Genomic DNA, 22,534 nt, shown 5'->3' on the forward strand with positions numbered 1-22,534 from the left:
GTGGAGGCTGACAAGAGGCGATGGCAGGAACCCAGCCTTCTCCTGAGCCGTCTCTCTGCTGGGCTGGGAGGGCCCAGGAGCACCGCGAGGAAACGGGGTGCCGGTCTGCCGTGGTGCTGCAGGCTGGGCGCCTGCCAGCGTGGCGGGAATGTCCCTGTTCCCTGGCGCTCCTGACCTGGCCTCGATGAAGCAGTGGGTGGCTGTGAGGACCCACTCTGGGCCGATGAGGGTCCCTCCACATATGTGCCACATCCTGGCTGTCCCAGGGCTCTGGATGCTGATGATCCAGGGCCAGGCCCTGGCCTGGGCATCTCTGCCTCCAACGACACGCGACATGCTGTAGCTGTGATCCATCAGACAGAGTCCGCAGGTCCTGTGGAGACCAGAAACTCGTGACTGTCGTACTCGGTGCCTCTAGGATTCCTTTAGCCCCACAGAGGAGTTGTGCCAGCGGCGTGGGTGCTGGTGGGGACCAGCGCCTCCCAGCCAGGGTCGGGGGAGCTGAGATGTGGCCAGAAGGGACAAGCGGGTGCCTTCCAGCGAACCCCAGCAGAGCCGCCCCAGCTCCCTCCCCGAGCCTGGGGCCACTCACTCGCAAGTGTCACCTGTGCCCTGCATGGACTGGCACAGAGACAGCAGGACAAGGACGAGGAGCACACGCATGGTGCCAGCGACACATGGCACCGCAGTGACTGAAAGCTTCTTGTGACCAGGACAACAGCCGACAGACTGCCTGCAGCGCTCCCGCTGCCTGCAGAGCCTTTGGCCCCGGGTTGATGTCGCAGAGGCACTGGTTGTGGGCACCGGGCATGTCGGGTGTGGAGGAGGGGGGCAGCATGGGGTGTTGCAATCAGGAGAGGAGCTGGGGCGGGAGGACTGTTTCTTTCGAGGTTGAATTGATGCCACTTTTCCCAAGTGACCAGTCGCAGCATGTCTGTGTAAGAGGACCCTGTGGCCTCTTCTGCTCAGGCACAGGGGAGGTGGAGGAACCCTGTGTAAACCAGCACTGTCTGCATTAAAACTTTGGATTGGTTGCATGCGATGCATGTGTTTTACTGATTTGGTGTTTAGAACAAAGCAAGAACGAGGTAGAGCATTTGGATTGAGCTGGCCTCTCTTCCCAAGTGACAGGTGACAGGATGAGAGGGAATGGCCTCAAGCTCCGCCAGGGAAGGTTCAGGCTGGACATCAGAAAAAATTTCTTCACTTGAAGGGTCATTGGGCACTGGCAGATGCTGCGCAGGGAGGGGGTTGTGTCACTGTCCCTGGAGGTATTTAAAAGACGGGTGAGTGAGGTGCTGAGGGGCATGGTTTAGTGATTGATAGGAATGGTTGGTCTCGATGATCCAGTGGGTCTTTTCCAACCTAGTGATTCTGTGATGTGTTGTGAAGACGATGTTAGCCAGAATCTGGCACTGGGAATCCCACGCTGTGCAACACAGTCTCTGATTTAGCAGCCTGTGCCAGTGAATTGGTCAGTGGGAGAGAGCGACAGGGCTGTAAGGTGGCCAGGAGGCGCACTCAGTCGGGGCAGGTACCATGCAGGCCGGGCACGGGCCCAGCGGGTGGCATCGCCGGGTCTCAGCCCGCAGGGCTGCCGGGCCTCAGGGCAGCACTGGGTCGGAATGAGGGAAAGGCACAGCTGTTTGGGGAGAACCCGTTGTGTAGGGTGAGAAGAAATGGTCTCAGAACCTTCTGATCATCACTGGGATCTGCCAGATCCTAAGCTCCCGCTTGGTGTTGTTGGCAGTTTATGGGCAAGGAAGCTCATTTATGGGCCTGCAAGAAAGCTAGAGAGGGACTTGTGGTGACAGGACGAGGGGGAACAGATACAAACTGGAGCTGGGCAGATTTAGACTAGACTTAAGGAGGAATTTCTTCACCATGAGAGTGGTGAGGCCCTGGCCCAGGTTTCCCAGGGAAGCTTTGGCTGCCCCATCCCTGGAGGTGCTCAAGGCCAGGGTGGATGGGCCTTGGGCAGCCTGATCCCGTGGGAGGTGTCCCTGCCCATGGCAGAGGGTAGAACGGGATGGGCTTTAGGGTCCCTTGCAACCCAACCTATTCCATGGTTCTATGATTTCCTCTACAGGACGCAGACCTGACCTGACCTCTGACAGCTGGGGACTAATGTGGGAGGAAGGGAGGCGATGTTTCCTCACACTGCCCCAATATGCTGGCAAAAATCAGGGAGTGAAGCTGTACTTGATAACCCAATCCTATCTCACCCTAATCTTTAACCCTAAGTCTAACCGTAGTTTGCCAGCAATTTATCTGGTTGCTATATATTTAAATTTAAACTGTAGCCTGCTGTTTCTGATGATGATTAAGTCTAGGTACTCAAGTTTTCCTCATTTTTAATTAGCCATTTCTGCTTCTCTGGGCACACTGTCATAGTTGCTAATGGAATTTCTGGTTATGCTCTGACTTGAACACTGTTGGGAGCAAGAGAATTAATGCCTCTTTTGCTGAAGAGGTCACATTCTCTCATGAAGTTCTTGTCACAATCATTCCTTTCCACAGCTTCTTTGCTTTCTGGGCTTTGAAGACCACAGCTCTTTGGGGACATCAGAGGGTTGATTTCTCAATTTCTATGGTAGCTGCAGGAGCTTCCCATCCCATCTCATTCAGGAAGCCTGTCTCAGGGATGTCTTTGTTGTACTTTGTCTCCCCCTTTGTATATGTTGTTGAGGGTTTTACTTTTGTAACATGAGGCAGTAAGAGGTTTATTTTTCCTGTAAGGGGAGGGTGAAAATAAAGGCTGAATTGATAAAGCTCAGGAAAAGCAGTTGTTTCTTTCCTGCAACATGAGGTAAGAAATATCTGCATTAACTGGCACTGAATTATAATCACGAGATGTTCTTTGCAACACTTAATGTACTAGCAAAGTAATGACTGGCCTGGATCAGCCTGCCCTTTCCATAATCATGAAGTATAATAATTAGAGAAGCATTATTCCAAGTAATGCACTTTATTGGAGCATTAGGTTTACAGAAAGATAGTGTGAGTGACTTTATTAGTAGGAAAGTACATTTTGCAGACTGGAGTTGGCATCAGCTTCTTCTGAATGGTCATTAGGCAGGAATACTCCACGGCTAAGCAATACTCTCTAATACAGTTCTTTATCTGAGAGAGCAAGTTGTTTCTAGAAGCCAAGGACCATAATTTTACCTTCCTTGGTTTTTTTCCTTGGTTTGGGTTTTTTTTGTTCGTTTGCATTTCTTTGGAAGGCAATTTACAGTAATAACACAGTATGGCAGAGTTTACAATGTGGGTATTTTTCCCTTAATGGTAGCATAGCGAATTTAGAAAGAGTAAGAAAGCAAAAACATAGTTTTGATGTTATCAGGACATCTCAGGGTAGAAAACAGCAAACCTGAGGCTATTTCTTGCCTCATCGCAGTGGGTACCATTCACCATTGTTTGGCTTCTGTCTGATTAAATGCAAATGGCTGGCTAAGAATCTTGTTTCATACTTGTTGCAACTATGAGTAAGCAACTGATAACTTATTCTGATTAGTCATTACTGATGCTTGATAAATGTCCTGCTGCATAAAGAACAGGAGAAAATGTGTGGTTTTCGCTTAAATCATGGTCTTCATAATTTCGACACTGTGTTGTGAAGAAGTGGCTTCAAGTACTTCTCATAGGCTGGGCTTATCTGTTCAGAAAGAGAATGTGAAAGGGAAATAATAGTTTCTAAGAAGAAAGAAAAGGTTCTAATTTTTTCTGGAGGATGATCTCTGAAATACAGGAAGCTAGACTATTGAAAACCCCCAAACAGCCATCTACTTCAGCTATGCAAGATCTCTCTCCCTGTAGTATGCACTGTCCTTCATGACAAGTACACAGTACTGATTCCCAAGTAGGACAGCATATTTTTTAACTTCAAAAAACATGCTTGAACTTGAATGTTTGCCGAAGGCAGATTTTTTGTTCAGCAGTAGAATTTCAAAGGGCTGCTGATTACCACAGTAAAAATCTCACTTAAGGCAAAATGAGTTTTCAAACAGAGCAATCACTACTTGCATCATGCAGAATTTTACATTAATCCAAAATATGAATGAATTAAGAAGTGAAAGTAAAGTGCTAAACATCATGAAGGATGAAATTGCCTTAACATCTCTACTCTTTCTGGTTAAACATATTATTAAGAAAATTAAGTACTGCACTAGTAGAAGCCCCTTTGAATGGAAAATACTCTGCAATCAGTGGCTCTTGCAGCCATGTAATACTGTGTAATAATATGTAAACTAGGTAAGCAGATTTTTGTTTTAGCTTACTTCATACAATGTTACCAAAACTCCATTGGTGGCACCTGACAGTCCAGCTCCCTTTCCAAGCTGCAGTACCCCAGGGAGTGTAATGCATCCTTAGGTTAAATGTCTAAGATAGACTGTAGGTGGCTTAACTGGAGTATCACAGATCATTGCTCAGAGTGAGACACTAAGAATAAAGGTTCTTATTTCACTTGCTTTTATCTGCACTGCTTTTATTAAAAGAAAAGGAAACAATTTCTGCTTTGGCTAACAAGCTGTAATCCAGCATCCGTACCTGCTTGTTGGTTGGTGACTTCTGAGCCCACTCGTAAAGCCGTTGATAAACCTGTCCATCGTAACTGCCAAGCGCAGAATTCAAGCTTTTGTCTGTGAAGTCAAAAGCATCCACTAGTGGAACAGCATCCCTCCTATGGAGTAGATGAATGACATTCATATTACTTAAGCAGGCAGTGCTTTGCGAGGGTGGAAAATACTCAGAGTTAAACCTGAAAGTCAATAGTCTGCATTCCTTGGTCTGAAATGCTTGTGCCAGTTATTCCTCTTGCCTGCACTGTGGGGAAAATCCCACTTGTTTTGATTCCTCAGAAAAGGCACGTTCTACTAATGCCCTGAGTGGTCTGTACTGTTGAATGGGAATTGGCAAGATTTTGTAATTGCCTGGGGTCCATCCCTATTCCCTAATTTAAGACTCAATCTCCTGTCAGGTATTTCCTCAGCAGATTCTGCCAGTTCTTGCTTCTGGTTTTCATTGGGCTTTTTTGTTTTGCTTTGTTTTTTCTTACACTGTATGTGTTTGTCTTACAGAATGATATAAAGTTGCTACTAGACAGATGTGAAGTGCTTTGCTGATCTCCAACCTGCATCTGCTTTTAAGTATTTCTATTATCTCATTATGAGGTATCATGGTCTTCTGCTCTTCTAGTATCTGTAAGAACACGGCAATCCTGAACTGCATAATCCTTTACAGCACCAAGGGCCCATCTAGCGCAAGAGCCAATCTGACAGCAGTTGGCAGCTGATAGCTAGAGCCTAAGGACAGATATGTAATGTCAGCATCTTCTCCTAATGTAATGAGTAACGTAATGTAATGTAATGAGCCTTGGTGGAGCTGCGACTCCCCGGCCACCCAGCGCTGCTTTTGCTTTCCTATCTAAATAAATAGTAAATTGATCCACGTTTGGACTTTGTGTTGTTAACTCAATTATAACACTAAGCAAGAGATAGTTTCTTTTTTCTCATCCTCCCAAACAATGACATTTGCATCTATCAGTTCCTTTTGGGGAGGCGCTGTTTGGGAAAGGCTAAGTCTTTGCTAGGAAGTGTGTCTATCCTTTCTACTAATTGTATCCTTTCTGCAAATTGAAAATAACTGACCGTCAGTACCCAGGTAAATAGCCATTCTTGAATCTTGTTAACAAGGCATGGACTAACACTAAGAAATTGCAATGAATCCCAGAGATGACAGTGTGTAAGGCTTTTGAAAACATTATGCTAAAGATTATTGCTTAACTTGAATTCTTGGATCACTTCTGAAAATGCTTGCTGTTTGGCTCCGTCCCTTCCACTCTTGGATACGATATATTCTTATTTCTTTCGAGGTGGTTTATGTGTAATTTTATATAGAGCAGCAACTCACTTCTCTGCACCATGAGTTAGTTTGTTCTTTAACAAAGAGCACTGAAAGATGAACCCTTTGTGAGATGTGGTAAGTTAAAACTTCAGCATATCTTAGCATTCATATAGTGAGTAATAAATGGAGTCAAGCAGATGCATCTGACCTAGCTGCAGGCGGGATTGTTTGGGTACCAGGTGAAACTCAGCCATGTCAACACAGTAGGCTGTATTAGCTGCCGCTTAAGCAGATTTTGCAGTGTATGATTCATTGCTGGGGCTGCCTCCTGCCAATGCTGCTCTGACTACATGTTTTCCTGCTTTTGCTCTACTACAAATAGTAGAAAGTGTTCAGGATGTATAATTTATAATTTAAGATTGCATGTTACAGAACTTTAATTTAGAGATTGCAGAGGAGCTGGACACTTAGGTCTGTTTTGCTGTGAAAATGAGCTCTGTGTATATGTTTCAATCAATTGCTGCCAGGCAATCAAAATAAAAAACAAGTGAGGTGAGTGGGGATGTCTCCATAGGTACAGCAGCACCATTTTATACCTATCATAGGGACAAAGTGGATAGCTGTGTATCATCTCTTACGCCAGAGCAGCTCACCGAATGACAGCTAGGAGGTCCAGATATGAAGCTGTGACCATGTCCATCTGAGCTCCAGACAGGTATCCGTCATGCAAGAAGAGTCCTGCATTTGAGAAAATCCCATGTAATGCAAAGAGGTCACAAAGATGTTTCATAATCTTCTGGATGCCAGGCTTGGTCTTAAGCTTTTCCACGGTTTCTGCAAAGTTTTCCACTGAGATGTAGTGGCAGTGAGCCTGGAAAACAAATACTTCAACAGTGAATTCATCTCAAAACACTTTTAGTAGGCCAAATAACTCAAACCTTCTTATCAAGAATATAAAACCTTTTCATTTCCCTGGCACTTTTCCAGTTTGTATTCTTTGTTGCAGAGAGAGAATTGAGGGGGGTGGGGAACAGCCAGCACGGTGGTATTTATAAACCCTAGAAAACTGCTTCAGGAACCATGGTAGTACTAAATATTTCTGATGAATACCCCGAAGAGTTTGTCTGATGGAGACACACTGTAATCTGCTTGTATTGACTCCTAGCAATTGAATTTTGGTTATACATCAACAGGAGAAAACTCTTTTGGAAGACCTTGGGCTCATGGTACGTTGGGCTCAGAGTCCGTAGGGCTTCAGCTCTGAAAACATCTGTTGTCACAGAACAACAACTGAACTGACCTCTCTTTTCTCTGGTTTTAAGTAAACTGATAATTTCTGGGTCAGACATCAAAAAAGCATTTAACTGCCAAGTTACAGAAATACTATCTGAGGTCCAGAGCAAACGAAGCAGGCTGACTCCACCTGTTCGTGGAGGTGACTCTTGAGATGCTGACATAACTGTGATGGTTGGTGGTGTTAGTACCTGTGTGGGTTCACTCCCTCACTAGACAGTTCTTCTCCCAGCTCTTCTTGCTGGCATGATAAAGCAGTGTGGGGGCCAGCACGGTCTGCAAAACCTGCCTGAGAAGTTGGGTGTCTACTCAAGCAATTAATGAGTTTGGAGTCTGCAGCAAAGCCATAATCAGTGTCTGAGCCACTCAGCTGAGAGCTGGCAGTGTTTATTTGTATAGCTGCCAGCTGTGTGAGTGAGTCTCCAGGGAAAGTAAGGCATAAGAAGTAAATATAGCATTGCCCCAAGAAAGCAGCAGGTTATTAAGGTTTTAAAGCTATGGGGGAAACTGAAGAGGTTCAGCTGACTCTTCCCCTTGCTGAAGTATATAAGAAACTTCAGGGGCTGAGATCCTGTTTTCTGAAGAGTCTAGCAGCTCTCTGCATACGTTAGGCTCTTTAGAAAGAGTTTATTTCTGACTACTCCCGTGTCAAGGTTCTCCTCCCTGCCTCTCAGAAGGAGCTGGAATCCAGCTCCTCCTCTGACATGTGATCTCCCCTGCTCTTCAGTCCAGAGACCTCAGCGATCCATTTGAGTGGGGGCAGGAGGGAATGGCTTGTTCGTTAGTGTGCAGACAGCACTGGTCACAGCATTTTCTAGAGATAATCCCTAACAGGAACATTTTGCTTTAGTTTCATTCCACTAAAAATATGCCTAACTTAAACAGCTATTGGGAAAGTAGTTTTAAAAAGTCCCTTTGTTTATAGGAGCTCTCCTTTATTTAGATTTAGTTTAGATATCAGGAAGGTATCACTATGAGTGTGGTTCCTAATAAGAAATCACCAAGACAGTATCACCACAGTTAGGTATGAGGGGGGTTCTGTTTTCCCTGTCAGAGTCTTCTTGCTAAGTCCATTTCAGTTTGGGTTGTCTCTGGATGAACTGCAGATTTCAGCAAATTCCATTAAAAAATGTATAACAGTAAAACAAGCTATAGATCTGTTTCAAAATCTTCCTTTCCTCAATTTAGGATGGAATGATGGAACACATTCACTGTAATTGCAGAATAATTGCACTTATTTATATAGTAAATAGAGAATTTTGGCTTTTTTTTTGAGATACTGACGTATCAGTGGTTATGGTTTTCATTTAAATTTAGGGCTAGTCTCCCCTCTTGCTTTTTTTTTTTTTTTTCTTAGTTCTGTACTATCCCCTGTTTTGGGGAACAAATATTGCTGTCCTTATCCTAGTTCAACTGAAGTCATACTGGTTGCCTAATTCATATTAACCAGGAGTAGCTTTTGTGTCTGTTCTTAATACGACTTCGCTGATTTGATTTTTCTTTCAGTAGTAATTAGCGTTGCATTTGTCATTGCTTTTCCCTGCAGTCATTTTCTCTTGGGAGAGCAGTAGGTGTAAGAAATACCAGGCATGCTTCACCCTTGCTGTGACTTTACCAGCTTTCAGTAAGGTGGCTTTGGGGAGACTTTCCTGTGGGAGCAGAAATGCTGGCTTCTTATAACAAGATGAGCATTAGCTAGAGAAGGTGGGTTCTTGTTGCAGCATATGGGAGGTCTGATTCTGCTAGCAGTGGCAGCATAACTGTGGGGCTTGGTTATTTTTCTCACTTTCATTTCTTCTCCCTCTAGTCTTTTTCTACCTGTCCTCTTCAGATGACAAATTCTACAGATCAGGAATTGCTTCTTACTACCGTATTTCCACCATTCATACCACAGTGGTGCCCTGGTCTTTGTGGTATCACTTTAGGTGCTACCAGAAAACAAGAAACAGCACCAAGTCTTAAAGATAATCATGCCATGTCTGCTGCATACTGTATCATAAAGACAAGTTTTAAATAAACAGATAAATTTTGCTAACCTTTGCAGCCTGCACCAGCTGCACTGTGCATTGGTTCCACGCATCATATTTTTTGACTCCTGACTGGATCAAGTCCTGTAGTTTAGCTGCTGTGCTGCTTATGAGTCTGGAAAATTGAAAATGCTTATTCAATATGACTATAGTAGCCCACATACACTTTTTTCGTACTCAGATTTGTGTATGATCATATGACAAAATGTCATTTCTGACATTTGAATTTATCTACACTCAGTATGAGCGAACTGAGATTGTGCAAAATCTAAATACACACTGGGAGAAGCACCCAGACCACCCCAGTACTGAAGGGTTTCTGCCTTCTCAGCTGACCAAGGGGTCAGCTGAATTTTTCTTGGATGTTGTAAGGAAAGCTTGCAAAGCAAAATAAAGCAGTTATTTTATTGGACTCATGTTATGTTATATTTCTAATTTTCTACACAGGGATCCAGATCCTGCTCCCATTATTTTTGTTTTGTTTTGGTTTTACATTGATTTGAAGGACAGCAATATTATCTCTGTTTACCTGGTTTTTAGAGATGATACCAATATGACCCATAAATATGCACATAACACTAATGACACCACTCATGATGCCGTTTTTCTTTGTGTTGAGCAGCTGAATGGCCAGTTGAAATGTGTAGTTGAAAGGCTACAGACAAAATGAGAGGCTCTGCCTTTGCTGTGAAAGCAAACATCAGTTTTTCAGGTATGTCAAACTTGAACTTTCTGTATAGAATTGCACAAGGTACAGTTGCCTAAAGGTTCTACTAGATGGCAACTCAGTGATGTGGTCTGGACTTGACTTAAATAGTGCCATCACCCTCATCTAGAATCAACTGTATGGAATATAGTTGTTAGGTAGCAGGTTGCTTAAAAACTTCTGAATGTGGAAGTAGTATATTGAATACTTGACGTGGTTGTTAATCCTACATGAGTCTTTTTTTTTTCTCTTTTGGGAGCAGATGATGTCAATTATTGTGTAACTTACGTTATTTTATCTCCCTTTAAAGCCAGGAAGAAGCTGAGCTTTTAACACATTTCTGATGTAAAAAGAGAGAAACCCCATCTCCTGTTCTCTGTACTGACCTGACAGCTGTGTGTTGATAGGCCTCTGTGTAAATATCTGGACTCAAAAAATCCAACTTGCTCTTGGCTGGACACTTCCTGGGTTTCACTGCAGCCAGATATGTGACAGATGGTGGGATGGACTGGCCAGCACTGGCTGCCATGAAGCACTTCACCAGGAACCTGGGAAGAAGGTAACAATCAGAGCAGAGTAAGGTTGTGATCCCCACATACAAAATGGTTGTACAACATGTAAAGTGGGCTTGGGTGAGGAGCAGCAGGGCATGTCCTATCCTGTCAGTGGTCCAGAATGGACTTGAACAAGTAATGACCTTTTGTTTTACGTGTTATTTGAAATATCCTGATCTGTGATGAGCCCCAGAGGTAGCCCATCTACTGTATTTAATGTCATAGATATTTGTAATGGTGAATTTTTAGGAAGAAACTCGCTGTGGCTATTAGCAGTCTCAGCAACATGGTGATTAGATACATTATCAACTTTGCAATGTGAGTCTTAATGCTCTGCAAGTTTTACTGGTGGCTTGGTCTTACCCACTGATACCCAGGACACAGTGACATTACGTTAACAAACATGAGACCCTTTCTTGGAGCTAAATACATGTCCAAGGAGCACTACCTTGTGGGTTTTTTTGGCGTCTCAGCTATAACTTAGACCAACCAGGTCTGGAAGTAAAAGGTTACAGCATTTCTTTCTTGACCTTGGTACTGATTGTGCAAGAGGCGGCAGTTGTGGGTACAGAAATGTGTATGCAAGCATAAAGCTATGTGGTTAGTACTTCTGTCCTGGGGAAGGGCACTGGGTTTCTCCTTTGAGTAAAAACACATATTATTAAAAGTTCAAGCAGCTGTGGTTTCCTTCTGCTGTATTTCATCTACTCAATCACCACTCTGCATGTTTGGAGGAAAGTGGTGTTCGTGGAACATGGCTTACCCCCTTCCAGTATTTAAACAACTTTTCCTTTTTTGAATCAACCTCACTTTACCAGTATCACATTACAGTGGTTGCTTAAAATACAAACCATAGAACTCATGATTTTGCTGCTCTACTGGTCAAAAAGGAAAATGAGGCTATGCCGAACAGTATCTACACACATTCCTAAACCAAAAATAGAAGAGATAATCCAATTCCGACACACCTGCCTGTTAGACAGAATACATGAATAGTTTATGTCCTGAGCTGTATTTTTAGAAGGTGCTGTAAGAAAGGATTTTACTGGTTTTGGAGAAGAAGTATAGAGGTTGAATAAATGATGGGGCAGGCTTTTAAATGTACAGATTTGAATTATTACCTGGCAGTTTGTAGGAACAAAATGGTGTTTTCCCCTTCATAAATGCAAGAAGCAAGTATTTTAGTATACAACGAAGGGAGTCCACTCAGCAAGGAGTAACCGTGTCCGCCACATGCCCGAAGGCAGATCTCTACTGCTGAAGTGCAGTACTGGGTAACTATCGCTTTAAAGCCTGAAGAACATGCATGGAGCTGTTGAAAAACACAAAGGCAGAGTGTAAATGGTGGAAGTGGTCTAAAGCAGTCCTCAGAATAAGTTTCCTTTTTTAATAGTGTGCAATTTCTCGCCATGAGATCCTCCTTTGCACGCTGGTGTAGCACCCAGTTCCTTGAGCCTGGCCTTCAGTTTCGGCCTGGGATGCTGCCTACCCTTGTGCTGGGCACGCTGTGTTCAGTTTGTGCATTTTTTGATTTCTGTCAACCAGCAGTGGCTTTGGACACCCTTGTTCAGAGTGTGTTTTCATTTTAGACTTTGAGTTGTAAAATCTTACGTTCTATCTAAAAAAGTAAAATTTTTGGCTTTGGCTCACAAGTAAATATTTGCACGTGCATTTGTAGATGAGGTTATGAAATAATGCTTTGCACCACCAGCTACTGGGAACAAGGTTTTTATCAGATGGACATGCTTTTCAAGACCTTTTCACTCTGCAATAGTTCCCAAAATGCAAAATTTGGGGCGGTAAAGCAAATGCTGTTGCTTTACTGGTCATGGACCTAGGACACACCATTTGATCTCTTAGTGCTTCTTCTTTCTCCAGTTGTCTGGTGATGAGAGGAATGCTTGTTCAGTTTGCTAAACTACTTTGATATTTAGAGATGAGAAGTGCTGTACAAGCTAGTTCTGCTGGCACTCACCTCTGGCAGCATGCTGAAGTTCTTCCTCTGGATCTCTTTGTAGCCCCTGTCTAATAGCTCCTGCAGGTAGTTGTTAATGAAATGAAAGGCATAGGCTGCTGCCAACTGGGGCAGCAATTTTTCTTGCTGAGTCTGGTAGTCCAGGATTTTTGCTTCTTGTTCCCTGTTGGAATACAGTTGATGAAGCGGGGAAAGTGTAGACACAGGCATAGCTACTGTTAGCTTACCTATCGCATAAAGAAAATGAGCATTTTTCATTATCAAGAAGCAGTAAGTGAACAGAACTGAGCTGATGTCGTGGCAGCCAATCTTCCCAGCTTGTTAAGCTGTTAGAGAAACAAGCCCATGTAGGAAAAAAGTGATTTTTCTGCTGTGTGGGTGAAACAGCCTAACAGAACAGAAAAGGCTCTGTGTGATCGGTCAGTACAGAGGGGGAACAGGAACTGCGGGAGAGGATGAGGAGGAATCCTTCAAGGACAGCAAGGTTTTAGGTGTTATAGAAGGGGCAGTGGCACTGCACCCTGAAAAACTTTTCAGACTCCACCTTTGTGGCCTCGGGTGTAGATAGGTTTCTCTGGAAATATTTGAGTCTAAATTATTCTAAGCTTTCTGAGCTTTTTTTATATGTTCTTTGCCCCTTTTGCTGTGGTTAACACACTTAGGACTTTGAATGACGGAATTGGTTATTATAATAGTTCAGCATGCTATGCTCTTTGTTTAGTTTGCATTTGAATGAAAACATGTTCTCATTACAATCTTCTTGCTTTTCAAATGAGAATGAAGTGAAACATTTTTTGAAATCCATTCAAATGAAAATATTTATTTACCAGATTAATATAATTCAGGGTTGTAAAGTGTGGATATTGGTATTGTGGATGGTGGAGGTTATTTTAATATTGTGCCCACTAGTAGGATGCTATGGAATAAGGGTTCAGTATCATGTCCACTTTGTCTGGATTCTGCTGAGTTACGGATTACAGGGGAAGACCCATTATAAGAAAATGTGCCTCTGTGAACCGCTGAGCTTTTCAAACTATGAAACTCATCGCAGAAAACCTGTAAGCATTCTGTAAACCTTGACTGAAGCTCATGAATGTAAATAATGGGGAGGCATGTTTGTAATACCCTATGAGGGTCAGGAAATAAGGCAGTGATGTACTGAAGGATAAGATGAAAAGCAGAAATACAGATTGGTGTGGGGAAAGATGGTACATGGTCCCCTTCCCACCACTGCAGACTTATGTGGCATTACCCAGGCTTCAAATTGGACTGCCGGCGAACCACAGAGTATCGGATGGCAATGGTGCAAGCTTTCATTAGAGGTATTATAACTTCATCCAAAATGATGGAAATGCGCACTGTAGTCATTGGGAAATAATTAATCTTCTCTGACCCCCGTGTTACATAGGTGCCATCTGGTTGAACCTAGAATAGAGAAAGGTTGTTAGACGCCACTTTCTTCAATACTAGGATGATTGTGTAATCTATCTGTAGAATAAAATGGACATTGAAATCCTTCATTGAATACAAAACTCAATATTTTTATGTATGATGGATGAAACATCCATTTGAAAAGACAAACTCTTACTGCTTCTGGCTTAGATAGGTTCTGCCTGCCTGGTGATCCCCACCCTCTAAACGTGGAATCCCTGACGCCGAGTTTCATTTAGGATTCAGGTAACTTCTGCCCTTGATAAAACCTCGGCAACTTGTGGAAACCTCAAATGAAGACTTTTGTCCTAAATTTAGGCAAGTCCCTGCTGCCTCTCTGGCTGTGCAATGGAAGTCTTGAGAGTGGAGTCTCTGATCTCAGTTTGTACATACCTCACAAAACTTGTTCAGCATGTTCTCCCTGGGAACACGAACCTTCTGCAGCATTAGGTAGCCGTTGTCAACATGCTCAAAACTCATTTTGGGACCAATGTCTCCTGCAGTTATGCCTGCAGTGGGAGAAAACATGGCCTTCTTGCTTCCACTTGAACTTTTTTGTCCCCGTTTTGCAGCACTCTGGGGATCTCAGAGGAAAGGCATATTCAGCTCTGCCTCTTCCCCAGCATGAATGGTCTTGCCTGAATATGAAACAGGCATTTGAATGCCTCATTTTTCCTGTGATTCATCTGTTACTAGGACCAGCTGAGATCTGAACTGAGGTATTAATGTGGAGATGATCAGAGCAGCCTGGACTTCTGGTTAAGAAGAGGGCTTAGGATGCAATATATCTTCCTTTAGATTCAAAGGTTGCATTTAATGATAGCTATGCTTTGGGTATATACTTTGGTTTGGTTTTGGTAGTTGTAACTCCCTGTGTTCACTCTCCCTGGGCCAATGTTTTAGAAAACATTTAAGAGCAAAACAGAGAGAGCACCTGGACAAGTGCTGCAGTGTCTGGAGTCATTTACCTGGGCAGAGTGAATGGTCCTGAAGGCTGCGTATCTGCACGATGAAGGGATGCACACCGTAACATTTCCCATGGACGTACAGCTGAGCAAAGACCACCGTGTGTGTTGATGACCTTCCCACTGTAAGAAGACAAACAGCCCCCTTTCCTTAAGGTACAAGCTCAAAGACTTCCACAGTTAACAGCAGTCAGCGCTGTTAACTCTCCCTCTTAAGTCTCCCTGACATATAGGTCATTGTAGGTGTGATCCTAATTTAAGCTCGAAATTGCCTAAATCTGTGTTCTGAACCTGCTCTTGGCTCTCAGATGCTGCATCATCCTTCTTCCTTTGTTTCTGCCTGTGAGGCCTGGATGAACAGTTTGCATAAACAAATGAGAAAAAGTAAGTAGCTGAAGTTCATGCAGTGCTGAGAGAGTGAGAAGTGCTGTGGCTGTTAGAGTAACTCCAGTTATTTGCTGTGAAATACCTTCTTGGTGGGAGCCATAAATTTCACACTTAAATCCTTTATTCTGAGACTGGCTGATTACTTGAATCCTTTATGCTAATGACCTCCCTGAGGTTTTCAGTCACCTCAGTATTATTTACAAGGATGAGATTGATTCCAGCAGAGGCAGGAGCCTCCCTGAGGGAAGTTCTCCAGCCTTGCCTGCCACCAAAGAAATTTTACAGATGACAGTGGCTTCCTTCTGGCCTTTGAACTTGTACAAACTCTTTTGGTCTCTTGCTTGCCTCTTGATGTGTGCCTCTCTTACTGATGTCCTCTGCTAGCACCTAATCCTGCAAACACAGAGCTTGTGCAGGGCAGACCACGTAACTGAAGGAGGCAAATGAGGAAAACCAAAATATCGTGTGCAGTACTTACTATCTCCAGGCCACCACTTCATGGCAGAGATCATTGGTGTGTTCAGTATAAACTCCTGAGTAGTGACATCAAAGACTGCTGTTGTTTCCAAACCCTGAAGATAAGTGCCTTTTAAAAACAAATAAACAATATATATATATGTCCTGGTGTATGACAAGGATGGAGAGAGTGGAGGATCCCTGGAGGCTGGTGTGGATATTACTAGGGGTGTGTGGTTTACCCTCCTGCCAAGAACCATGGGACAATGCTCCCAGTGACCCCACACCATCTCCTGCAAAGATCTCTTGAGCCACATGGTACTCGGGCAAGCTACACAGTTCATGGTGACAACCATCATCTTTGGCAAGTTGCCTGGCTGATCCCCTCCACTGATGGTGACTACTTGGTATGTAATCATAAGCTTTCACTATTTGCCTTGTTATCTTTTCCACATTGGCAAAACTAATGCCAGCACATCTCCAGCCTGCAAAGAAACCCTGAAGACATCAACCTCTAACTCTTAAGTGGCATTTTCACCAGCATCCACCCCTGCCCCAGTGAAGCACGGACAGCTTGAACTCAAACCCCTCCTCTGGACTAGAGGTCCAGAGCCTCTAGTCCCATATAAGCACTGTTTTTTCCTTTGTAGCCTTACCGTGCCCTAGTTCAGTCTGAGCATAGCTTCCAATGATCCGATATTGGCTGGCCAGAGGAATCCATTTGGCAATCTGTTTGTCAGAGCCCAGCACCAAAATGCTTCTTGTGAAGACCCGGTGAAGGAGGAACGTGACATCTCCTGACAGTGCCCTGCAAAGAAGGCACAAGCATTATTTTTATACAGATGACGTTCCGGAGAATGAGGCCATGATACTGTGGTGGTCACCAGACATATTGCCTGCTGCCTTTTGATTTTTGCATTGTCACACCTTACCCAACATCCAGCATCAACATGGAATTGCAGCTGCTTTTGATCCTTCTTTCATAACAAAGTTTCCTTAAGTCTTGCTAGCTCATTATTTCACTTGCTTTTGGAGGAATTATCTGTCCTGAGTAGCTGATGATGAGCTCCTAAAAACACAGCCCACCTCCAAAGCTCCTGTGGCTCTGATAGCTTGAGTCCTTTGTGTCTTTATTTCACTTCATAGGATTTTTTTCTTGATTATTTAAGTCACATTTTGAGGCTGAGATAAAAAAAAAATCTACTACCCTACCCTAAAACCCCTAAACCCTGGCAACTCACTGTCGGGCACATTAGACTGAATTAAACATGTAGACACTTGAGATCTGGATTTCCTGAACCTTCCCGTTCCTATTCTGGGGAAATACCTCAGTATGCTGGGTTTGTTGCTGTACTATTCCCTGAGTGTTTGCTGTCAGTCCCTGTCAGTGAACAGTACTGGGGTTCATGGAGATCTGGCCTGACTTGAGATGTTTTTTTCTTACGGAAACATTCAAATAGAATCATAGAATGGTTTGAAAGCCCTTCCAGTTCCACCCCCTGCCGTGGGCAGGGACACCTCCTACTGGATCAGGTTGCTCAAAGCCTCATCCAGCCTGGCCTTGAACACCTGCAGGGATGGGGCAGCCACTTGTGTTTGGCATTGTCTTTACGGAGATGCAGGACCTTGCACCTGCCTTTGTTGAACTTCATGAGGGTTGCACAGGCCTCCCTCTTAAGCCTGTCCAGGCCCCTCTGGATGACACCCTGTCCCTCAGGTGTGTCACCTGCACCACTCAGCTTGGTGTCATGGGCAAACTTGCTAAGGGTGCACTCGATCCCACTATCTATATCTCTGACACATAAATAAAGAGCTAAACAAATATATCCTTGTAACACCTGATTTATTGACTGGCCTGGTCAGGTCCTTCACCATTGCCAGCTGACAGGGCTACAAAGCACCATTCCAGAAGCTGTGAATGGGAACTCGGGCATGGTAATTTCCATGGTGTAAATGAGAAACTCCTTCGTTTTAAGGTTTTTGTCTGTGTGAGAAATCATATGAAAGGAATATAGCCCCTCTTCCTGGCGTTCCTCAGAATATGGCTGAATTACCTCAAATGGATAAGTACCTGTGCTTTCACGTATAAAAGTAAGCATCTCTGCTTTACTCAGTAGCTTGTATGGCTGTTAGCACATTGCTTTACTGCAGCATCTCATTCTAGATAGATACCTTTTTATTGTTAATAAATGACTATAACATTTCTTTTATACTGGCCCTGAGAGAGAATCAGTCATGCTGAAAAAAGGGGGGGGGGGGAAGTACAAGCTAAGAAGTTAAAGGGAAAGTGCTTTGATTAACAGGAAAAGACTTAATGAACCCTTTGCAGCCCATCCAGAAATAATGTTACTTTAACTGCAATTTTAAAAAGCTGGCTTTTAAATGTGTGCCAGTGATGCCCTCTGTGTGGCACCAGGACTGTGTCAGGAAGAGCTTGGTGCTCACCTGGTGTTTCATCAACTAAGAGCATCTTGTGCAGCAGGCTGTGCTCTTGCTCCAGCAAAACGTGGTGGGGCAGGGCTGGCCCTGACGAAGCCCTTGGCATCAGGGGGCCTGATCAAGGCAAACCTCCATGGGATAGACGATTGTATTTCATCAGTTTTTTGGTTTTTTTTTTTCTGAGGCAGGAGTAGAGAGCTGCTTTTTATTGGGAATATAATGATCAGGTCCAAGACCTCTTGCTGGAAGATTTCCCCCTTTATTTATCCCATTCATTGTAGGCAGCAAAAAGCTTAGTGTAAAAAATCATGATCTTTCATGTGATGAACTATTGGGAAGTGACTGAGTGTCAGCAGTGATTTGTGCAGGCATTGCCCTTTTGAAGCATGCTTTAGAAGTGACACCTTCTTACTGGGCATGTAACCTTACCGAACAGCGTGCCCTGGCGACAGCAAACTGGTACTTTGATTTAGCAAAGGGGCAAAGAAGGAGGGGCAAGCAATTAAAATGAAAATGTGGAGCTCAACCCCATGCAAAGGGTTAAGAAATACTTTTTTAAGGAAAGGGTTGTGAAAAATACTTTATTCCATTTACCAAACAACTAAGGTTTTTTCTTTTTGCTTTTAAATACAACATGGATTTTCTAGATGGAGAAAATATATTTCAGATTTATCTAGGAGCCAGTAACCACTTCCAATTCTGCTTATACATTTGAAAATGTCTGAGGGGCGGTATGAGAGCTGTAGCACAGGTAAGGAACTTGCCAAAGTGGAAATACTACACTGGGGATGTGAACTGCCATCACATTGTACTCATGTGCTGCTCTTTGAGAAGTTCTCTGCCATGCATCATCATTATCCTTTTTCCTGAGAGTGCTGCTAAAGTAAAAACCTGCAGCACATTTCTTCCAAGACCTTATTTATCAACGACTGGCCTTTCCAAGCCTTTGCTAAAGCTGATTCTTTTGGCATACAAAGCTGTTAACAAAAAATCAGTTGCACATTTAAAAAATATATAAAAATCACCTGTAAATGTACTTAGATTCAGGTCCATTCTCAGTCCATCCCATCTCATGCATCTTTCTCTGGAGGTGAACACCTTTTCTGACTGCTGCTTCGTACCTCTCATTCTGGATCTGGAAATACTCATTTTCTCTGCTAAATACAGGGTCGCTTTCGATAGCTTCAACTGCAAAGCAACATAAAAGTGTTGGTTCTCCTGGAGCTGGAGAGATGTGGGCAGCACCTTAAGTCCTGCTCGGAGGAGTGGACAAGACTGGGGTCATGAAAACAAATGCTGGGACTTTTTAGGGTGACTGCAGGTAGGTTTTAGTTTGCCAGTAGTGGCTCTGATGGCTGTTGTGATGTCAGCCTGAAAAGTGGTGGGTTTGGGGAAGAAGGAGGGGAGGGAAACCGAGTGGGCCTGAGAGAGGGGTCTACTGAGCAGACATAAGGACCCTGCAGGGTGAGGCACTCTCCCTGGCCAGGATGTGGGAGGCGACTTTGTGCCTCAGGCACAAAATGCTATGGATCCCCAGCTTCTAATCGCTGTTCCATGCTGTGAAGGCAGCAAGAATTTCTGGATTTTGCCCAGAGGGCAGCTAACGACTGGACCTGCTGGGTGCCCGGCTCAGCACCCACGCTTTGGCTCAGGACTTTATAAGCCTTTGCAGCACTGTGAAGCAACTGTGGGGTTTGCTTTCTTTATCATCTTAAATGTTCCTGCTGCTCACTTTTTGCCTTGAAACTTTTGAGTCCATTCCCGTTTAAGGTTTTACTGACCTCCAGTTGCACCATGAAGCATGTGGGCTGTGCCATTTTCTTTTGATAATGATATAATATGGATGTCGTTACAGAGACAAAAAAAGATTGGTTTTTTTCTGTTCCTTCTCAGCACATAGTCATTTTTTGGCACACCTATCGTGAGTGAGAGCTGCTCAGTCTGGCTGAACCAACTCATGCAGGGAATTCCCTGCCTGCAACTGCCTGATGTGCTGAGGAGTCCCGCTGGCTGCAGTTGATGTGTGGTGAGCATGGCTGTGCAGCAGCACTAGCGCCCACATGCACCCCCCTTGCACAGAGATGCTCCTTGTACTTCAGTTTAACCAGTTTTGCCAGAGATACTGGGGATGGGAGCAGGGAAGACAGAAAGTGAGAGTGGCTGCAGAGGAGTCATGTTGATTTATACTAATAGAGGACTCCATTTCCATGGTCCCACTTTTTTAAGAGACGGGTGATAAGCAAATACCCAAAAGCACAAACCCCACTGTGCTTCAAAGGCAGAGCAGAAAGAGTGGGGTTGCAGGCATACACTATACCAGCCTCCAGCCAGGGGCCTTGTAAGGCTCACTCACCCACTGCTCTACGTATCCGAGTGTGCTCTGCACCACCATCCAGCCAGGCCGTAAGCTTTTCCACGCTGAAGGAGGCCGTTTGTCTCTCGCTGGCGAGGTCAGGATTCACGCTGCTGAAGACTGAGCCCTGTGAGTACTTGCTAGTCTCTGGCAGAGCCATCCTGGAGGCTGAGCTGCTCTGCGAAAGGGTAGGGCTTGTTAGTGCTGGCACTCCTTCAGTAGGTGGCTGTAGGTGTGGGGTGCAGCGAGGAGCACTTTCAGTATTTTGACCAAGATGTCTTATGAGGAGCAGCTGAGGGAACTGGGGCTGTTTGGAAGGGAGAAGAGGAGGCTGAGGGGAGACCTCATTGCTCTCTGCAGCTCCCTGAAAGGAGGCTGTAGCAAGGAGGGTGCTGGTCTCTTCTCCCAAGCAAGAAGCGACAGGACAAGAGGAAATAGCCTTAAGTTGCACCAGCGAGGTTTAGACTGGATATTAGGAAAAATTTCTTCACATAAAAGATTGTCAAGCATTGGAATAATAGGCTACCCAGGGAAGTGACAGAGTCACCATCTCTGGAAGGATTGAAAAGACACGTAGTTGTGATGCTTAGGGACATGGTTTGGTGGTGGACTTGGCAATGCTGGGTTAAGGGGTGGACTCAATGATCTTTTTCAACCTGAGTAATTCTGTGATTCTATGTTGCACATTGAATCCTGGGGCATTGCTCCCTGCACTGGGTGCACAGCTACTGCAGGGCACTCTGCTCAGCAAAACGGGTGTAGGAGTGCACTTTGTACATCAACAGACACATTTCCGTGTTAGCTTAAAAAAACAAACAGGGCTTCCATGAATATCTATGCACCGCCTTTGTCCTTATGGCAATGATATGGACCATGAAAATTTAGGGCACTTTTAAGAGCTCAAAATGCAGGTTTTATGGTTGGGGTTTTTTTTTAAGAAAATATTTTTCTTCACCAGTCTGCCTGCAGTATTTTCTGAGAAGTTACTGCTGGAATGCCCACAACTAGGTGTTAAGTGTTCAAGGGGGGGTCTGGCCTGTCTCCCCACCCCGCTGCCAGCCACACCTGTGAAGAAGGCACCCAGACTTCCCAGACTGCCTCCACCAGCCTGCACATTAGCTCCTACCCTTGTAACCAGCAGGATTTGTACCAAGGATGCAAGCAAAAAAGTGTGAAATGCAGCAGAGGGCAGGGGAAGCAGATTGTGTCCCTTGCCTTCATAAACTATTTTTAATGTTATTGCCCAAGGAAGTGGTGGAGTTCCCATCCCTGGAGGGGTTTAAAAGCCGGGTGGATGAAGTGCTGAGGGATGGTTTAGCAGCGGACATGTACAGTTGGACTCGAACTCAAAGGTCTTTTTCTAACAAAAGAATTCTAAGATTCTATGAAAATTTAAACTCTACAGAGTCTTGCAGAAACGCTCTTAATTCCCACTTTTTTGATACTCAGGCCTTTAACTCAAGGAGCCCCCTTTAACACTGGTGCCCCCTTTAACTCAAGGTCCCCCTTTCACTCTGGGTGCCCCTTTCACTCAAGGTCCCCTTTAACCCCGGGAGCCCCCTTTCACTCTAGGTGTTCCTTTAACCCCAGATACCCCTTTGAACCCGGGTCCCCCTTTCACTCTAGGTGCCCCCTTTCTGGGTGTCCCTTTAACCCCGGGTGCCCCTTTAACTCAAGGTGCCCCTTTAACCCATGGTATCCCTTTAACTCCAGGTGTCCCTTTAACTCTGGGTGCTCCTTTAACTCAAGGTTTCCCTTTAACCCAAGGTGCCCCCTTTAACTCTGGGTGCCCCCTTTAACTCCGGGTGCCCCCTTTAACTCCGGGTGAGACATTCACTCAAGGTGTCTCTGTCTCCAGGTGCCCATTTAACCCTTGCTGTCCCGTTTCACCCTGGGTGCCCCCTTTCACTCAAGGTGCCCTTTAACCCTGAGCGCCCCTGTAACTCCAGATTCCCCCTTTCACTCCTGGTGCCTTTTAACTCCAGGTTCCCTCTTTAACCCCAGGTGCCCCTTTACTCAGGGTGCCCCTTTAACCCAAGGTGTCCCTTTCACTCAAGCAGTTCCTTTAACTCCAGGGGCCCTTTAACTCCAGGTTCCCCCT

The 22,534-nt window shown here is 44.6% G+C and overlaps 1 protein-coding gene and 1 long non-coding RNA gene across 2 annotated transcripts in view; one reads left to right on the forward strand and one right to left on the reverse strand.

Moving 5' to 3' along the window:
* Positions 1-3,233: 3,233 nt before the first annotated feature.
* On the reverse strand, positions 3,234-20,660 carry ACOX2 (acyl-CoA oxidase 2). Its single transcript, XM_069865688.1, has 14 exons — positions 20,434-20,660; positions 19,106-19,268; positions 16,298-16,449; positions 15,664-15,771; positions 14,802-14,921; positions 14,227-14,342; positions 13,655-13,827; positions 12,403-12,565; positions 11,549-11,739; positions 10,260-10,421; positions 9,177-9,282; positions 6,501-6,718; positions 4,552-4,684; positions 3,234-3,658 (listed from the first exon to the last, which is right to left on the reverse strand). The coding sequence occupies exons 1-14, from the start codon at positions 20,591-20,593 to the stop codon at positions 3,596-3,598; spliced, it is 2,028 nt and encodes a 675-aa protein (XP_069721789.1). The 5' UTR covers positions 20,594-20,660; the 3' UTR covers positions 3,234-3,595.
* Positions 9,691-22,534, forward strand: part of LOC138725132 (uncharacterized) — a 37,454-nt gene continuing 24,610 nt past the window's right edge. Inside the window, exons 1-2 of the long non-coding RNA XR_011338182.1 lie at positions 9,691-9,879; positions 10,184-10,432. This is a non-coding gene — a long non-coding RNA (uncharacterized lncRNA). The remainder of the gene's footprint in view (positions 9,880-10,183; positions 10,433-22,534) is intronic.

This window comes from Phaenicophaeus curvirostris, chromosome 11 (genome assembly GCF_032191515.1).
Source record: "Phaenicophaeus curvirostris isolate KB17595 chromosome 11, BPBGC_Pcur_1.0, whole genome shotgun sequence".
In the NCBI taxonomy this organism is placed as follows: Eukaryota; Metazoa; Chordata; class Aves; order Cuculiformes; family Cuculidae; genus Phaenicophaeus; species Phaenicophaeus curvirostris.